Genomic DNA, 6,078 nt, shown 5'->3' with positions numbered 1-6,078 from the left:
CACACACACACACACACACACACACACACACACACACACACACACACACAACACATTCGAGCCTGTCATTCACATATAATCTAAAGCAATAGCAAAGGCGCTCAGATGTGAACAAGCCAACATAAAACGTTCAAAACTATAACCCACGTCTTGCTTCGCTCCTGCTCTCACTGTTCAAACAGTAAAAACACAAAAACTGTTGGGCAAAACACACATACACATATTTCAAAATATTCGGAACACTTTGCGTCTTTCAGTGCGTTTGAGAACATCAGATTAAAGGCTCTGTTAATTACATGAATGTGAACAGAACAAATTGAATTCAATATCATAAACACAATTTTACACTTCATTGAGTATCAAGGCAGTCACCATCATCAACGATGTCCACATAATATGGCATTGCCCTTGAGATCACATTTTTTGAAAACTCCAAAGGCCGTTGTCGTTCTTGTTAGACTAGAGAACAGCAGTAATGTCATGGAGCAGTATAAACATCAAACTTCTTGCCAGTTAGCGTGGGGAAAAGGAGGGAGTGGAGTGGTGAATTGTGAAAAACGGGGTCGCTATCACACGATGTCTTTAGGACAGCAAAGTAATAAACCACAAACATCTGAGTGGTCCGTGTGTTATCAATTGTGGCATATTCCTGTGACAGTCGTACATTTGGCGAATTTCTCAACAATACACGAATACAAGACATTGTCTGTATTTCCGTAGTTCCTCCATTGTGCACAAAACTTTGGGTACGAGTTCGGGCAGAATGAAGAACACAAAAATCTGCAGATAAGCAACAGTCAACTCAACGAATTGTTTCTGGCCTTCCGACTAGGCACTGCCACATTGGGGAGCACTGCAAACACACTTTAAAATTCTATAATCATTGACGTGTACTGCTTTCCTTTTCGGACAAAAACACATTTTTTGTTGGCAGCGTTACTGTTCGACTAGTTTAAAGTATTATTTTTTTCACCAAAAACAATCTTGTTGTTTTGACCTTGTATTTGAGTCTGAGTCTCTGCTAAATGTCTTGCTAAACAATTAAACACCACCACATTCACGCTGGAGAAAAAAATATAGGTCCATGTCTATTTCTCCACACTGAGCACATAAAAAGAAGTAAATAAAAACTGGTCCCACATTGGAATGGCTGAGTATTAGAATTAGACTGTTTTTCAGTACATTCATTCTTGACAAAAAGTTAAGCTTTAAACGGCTGGATGTGTATTTTTCGTCAACGCAGTTGCTGTTATGGTGCAAAACAGGGTGCAGTCTAAACTGACAGGGCTTTGCATCTGAAGCAGACAACTGCTTTGGTCGATCGCAGACGAATCAGCAATTGCGTTAGAGAGATGACCGTAATATCAAAAGATATTTCCTGGGACAATCTCAGGTTGGGTCTCAGTGACCACGATTCGAAACAGGAGATCAGATCATCGCTTGTCCCTTCAGCCGTGAGAACACTCCACTTCGTGCTGGATCTGCCTCCACTCCTGCAGGTAGGGGGCGCACTTGAGAGCCAGTTGACCCAGGCGGGCACGTCCGGTCATCAAGAACTCGCCATCACCTTTCCGGATGCCACACTTCCTCGGGACTGTCACGTGACCAGTCAGATGGGGGTCTGATCGGCGGACTCGCCGGAAGAAGTTCTGCTCCCTCTGGAGGATGATCTGTCGGACGTTGAGGGTTACGTCCGTCTTGTCGCTCACCTCGTTGTGGTGCACGTCCGCCATGCTGCCGATCACCACTGGAAAAACACAAGAGAAAACGTCATTGCAATAGAACGGAAAATCACGATGAAAAAGTCAAACGTAATTCATCTCACACATAAAAAGTGCCTCTCGGCGTTACATAACAACAAGGCACACTATTTTTTCTTTACAATCCCCCCCCCCCCCCCCACACACACAGATTTACCCCTCTCTCTACGATGCATCCCCCCCCCCCCACAAACCCCTGTTTCCCTCCCACATTTGCTTATGCCCGACAAATCCACTAGCCCAACCATCACATTACAGACCTCACACTACGAGTTTCGAAAGCCGACTTCAACGTAAGTGCTGCCCAAACAAACAAATTTCTAAGCAATATGAGAGGAAGGTTGGCAAAACCCCTGGACAGAAACAACGATAATAAAATTATAGAACCCAGCTAAAACCCCATTGGCCTCCCTTTAACTTTCCCTTTTGTTTCAGAACTGAAAACATAAATGTCAGCTACGAGGTCACAAAGTCTGTAAAAAGTGAATGCCCGCTTCCAGAGTAACACGTGACCCACACACACGGAGCATTATCGTGCACGAGGCAAAAAGCATTACTTTTTAAGTATTTTTCTCGGAGCTCATTTTTCTGTTTAACCTCAATTCTGTCGTCACATGGTATTTTTATTTCGCTTTTGTTTCGTTTTCACAAAGCATATTGGTATTTTGCTCCTATTCCATTCTCGCATTTCTCTTTCCTCCTCATGTTCTGTGTTTACTTATTTCGCTTCCCTTTTGAGTTGTCATAGATAACGAATGCTGTTGGATATTCTTGACGTGAACGTGTCAAGGAATGGAGCAGGGAGTGTATGTGGCATGTTGCCGACCGGTGGATACTGAAATTTTGCTATGAGCGAAGGAGAAACAGGAGCGCATCTGCTAGAAGGATAACAAAACATAGTAAATCAAAGTGCAAGGAAAGGATGGGAGTGCGTTAAGGGATAGGGAAAGACAAGGCAGACTGTTGTTTTGAGTCTACGAGGAACACGTTGACACAATGAAGGCTTGACAAAGCGCGTTGCTGCAGTGAGCTGGATACAAGAAACATAACAAGCAGATATCTCACGGGTTGGGGAAAAAGAAAGAGGCAGCAGCTCCTCCCCCCCCCCTCGTGCCCTCAACTGGCAATCAACAATAACAACAAAAATTAATAGATTTGAGCCTCTGCATGTGCACGCCTCTCGCTCTCCTCTCCTCCCCCTTCCCTTTTCTCACTCTGTATGATGGGTGGATAGAGAGGGCGAAGAACAGTTTTCATGCTTTAATTTTCGTTTTAGTAGATAGAAGCACATGGACACGATAACTGCTGGATCTATCTTTTTAATTTAAAAAAAAAGGGGGGGGGGGGCAAAACAGACAAACGGAAAACACACAGGGCCGACCATTGGCATCCCTCAAACACTCGCAAACGGTTTCCTCACTGGTGAACACATAACACACATGCAGCCGTAAGAACATTTTTAAAAAAAGGGTTTAAAACACCCAAACAAACCACATGCAGCAGGGCGAAACGCAGCACGGAATATAAAAGATCAGCTAACATCCGCCAAAGATGCAGAAAAAGGGCTAAATAAATTAGTTTTAGTGCCTCAACTTTTCTTTCAACTCAGTAGGGACACTTCGGAGTGGGGACTCTTATCAGAGCACGAACAAAGCCTCCATTATATAACATTAAGTGTCAAGTAGGAAGGTGGCCTTGGCGGCGTACTGCCTCAGTTCGACCGACAGCAATTATTATTGCCTTCTACTCTACGTAGAGCGGCCAGCTGAGAGATAGACAGTTGAAGGGGGAGAAGGGTAGAGAGCGAGAGAGAGAGAGACAGAGAGAGAGAGAGAGACAGAGAGAGACAGAGAGAGAGAGATAGATAGATAGATAGATAGATAGATAGATAGATAGAGAGAGAGAGAGAGAGAGAGAGAGAGAGAGAGAGAGAGAGTTGAAGGGAGAGAAGGGTAGAGTTGAAGGGAGAGAAGGGTAGAGAGCGAGAGAGAGGGACAGAGAGAGAGAGAGACAGAGACAGAGAGAGAGACAGAGACAGAGATAGATAGATAGATAGATAGATAGATAGAGAGAGAGAGAGAGAGAGAGAGAGAGAGAGAGAGAGAGAGAGAGAGAGAGAGAGAGAGAGTAATGGAAGGGGGGGGGGGGGAGAAATGGTAGGGCGGGAAAAGGGATTGGGTGGGTATCAAGTGGCTTTCTTTTCTAAACTGTCGATACCTTTCTTCTACGGTAAAAACCTCACAGAATATACAATTGAATACAAACTCAAGAAGTGCCAAAATGAGACAGACGGGAAGGTACCGGCCCCGTGGTAGGGCAGGCGGGGCTGAAAACAGCAGAGGAAGAAATGCAAAGGCCGGGGTTGATGGGAGAGTTAGATAATAGCAGAGACCAGAGTGTGGGAAAAACGCGCCGAGGGGACGATGTGCAAGGCAGACGAGTAGAACAATTTCATGCGTGAATGTTTGTGTGCGTTTGTTTTGCACTTTACTGCTCCTATTTACAAATGTGAGGGTGCCAGGGGTCTATGGTATGCTGTTACCCCAAAGCAAAACACCACATGGGTTAAAAGATAGTTTGGTTCATCTTGCATTTCTGTTTTATTTGAACACCAAATAAATGAAGGCATCCCGAGTTAGCAAAAGAACAGATTAAAATTCAATGCTAACTTATTGTTTACGCTAACTTTGACATGGGCAATGGTGGGATTGAGAAGAGCAGGCCATCAGTTAAAACAAATCTTTTTTCCTCAGCCACGGAGGAGAAAAAGATAAATTTGGCACCCCTTAAGCACATGGAAGTTCGCTACTGCGCAACAACAGCAATGTTTCAAGTATTCTGCAGAAATAGTAAAAAAAACCCCCACCCTTGACGTCATCAGTGAAACAGAAAAGGATGCTGACGAGAAAGCAACAAGTTGAACCCAGTTTTTACACACGTCAGCAGTTTTATATCCTTAGCATCTCAGATACATTATTTTCTCCGTGCCTTCTCCTATTTCTCTTTCTCACCTTTTTATCGTCTTGAAAACGCTCTCAGCAGACATTACATGCGCATATCATCCCAACAACACATGTGTATGTTTATGTCTGTGTGCACTAAAATGCAGCCATGTTTTTACTTTTGCTTGGGCATGCATGTTCCAAAGCCACTGGTTAAATGTGTTAAGTTAAAAAAGGTGTAAAAAAAGATTAACGGCAGAGGGTGGGGGTGGGGAAAGTGGAGAAAGGGTAAAAGAGGAGGGGAAGAGATGGAGGGATAACAATAGTTTTAAGATAAGTGACAAACGTTGGGAGGAGAGGAAACGCGCACAGACCTTGTTTGTTTACCTTTCTGCTCAGGAAAGAAATAAAGACAAGCGTAAACAACAGAAGTGGGTGGGTCTGTATAATATTCAGAGACGGGCACGGAGGCATGTCCTTTTGCTTAATATCAAGGCGTTTAGGAGCGTCTGTTAGGTCAATACAAAGGCGGTCCATTGTCTTTTCTGCCATGGAACGTATACATTGACGTACCATACCTTAAAATTAGAGTACTATAATTTATCTGCAACAGCAGTCATAAACTGCTGAAGGCGGAAGAATGATTTCTTTTCGAGGTCCTGGAGGGAAAACGATTGTTCTTCTTCCTTTCGGCATTCTTTTTATCGTCTCTGTATACATTAATACGGTGACTCCAGTTTCAACTGTGCAGGAAATTAAGTATAGTCTTTACTGATTAACCTTGCTTATCATTATTTTGTCCCTTTTCGCCCTAACTATCAGCGCGTTTGCGGATCCCCACGGGAATCTGTTATCATCAAAACTTGACATAATTTATACGGAAGCCCGAACCCCTACAATGAATTCCCGTCTTCGGAGTGAAGGGGCTCAGTGTGCATGAGGTCGTTCTACGTCCACGCCACTAATCATGGACTCTAAAAATGTGGAAATCACAAAGACTTAGTTGTGAGACGGAGAAAAAAGAGTGAGCGGGTAGGGTGGGGTTGGAGTCTCCACTCCGCATTATATACGTACGTCTTCTCGCAAAAATGGGAATAAGAACCAAATGGACGACCACACAATAAGTGGAGTAGATTGTTTATGCTGCAAGATTTGAAGTCTCCCGTTCATAAAGTGTAAGCAAACGTTTGCTCTTTAAAACGTGACTTGGGAGTGAAGAAAAGTCGTGGACAAAGACGTACGGTCATGTATATATGTACAATACATACATGTACACCATAATAATAAGTGTGAGTTTCGTGTGTGTGTATGTGTGTATGTTACGTGCGAGTGTGTGTGTGTGTGTGTGTGTGTGTGTGTCTGTCTGTCTGTCTGTG

At 43.6% G+C, this 6,078-nt stretch overlaps 1 protein-coding gene across 1 annotated transcript in view; it reads right to left on the bottom strand.

Annotated features, from left to right (window-relative positions):
- Positions 1 to 316: 316 nt before the first annotated feature.
- LOC101854422 (meteorin-like protein) overlaps positions 317 to 6,078 on the bottom strand; it is a gene marked incomplete in the record, with an annotated part of 48,337 nt that continues 42,575 nt past the window's right edge. The window contains 1 exon segment of the mRNA XM_005102339.3: positions 317 to 1,747. Coding sequence (XP_005102396.2) covers positions 1,449 to 1,747 — 299 coding nt within the window.

This window comes from Aplysia californica, unplaced genomic scaffold, assembly GCF_000002075.1.
Source record: "Aplysia californica isolate F4 #8 unplaced genomic scaffold, AplCal3.0 scaffold00321, whole genome shotgun sequence".
Lineage (NCBI taxonomy): Eukaryota > Metazoa > Mollusca > Gastropoda > Aplysiida > Aplysiidae > Aplysia > Aplysia californica.
The sequence above is the reverse complement of the archived record's forward strand: the minus strand, read 5'-3'. Positions and strand labels throughout refer to the sequence as shown.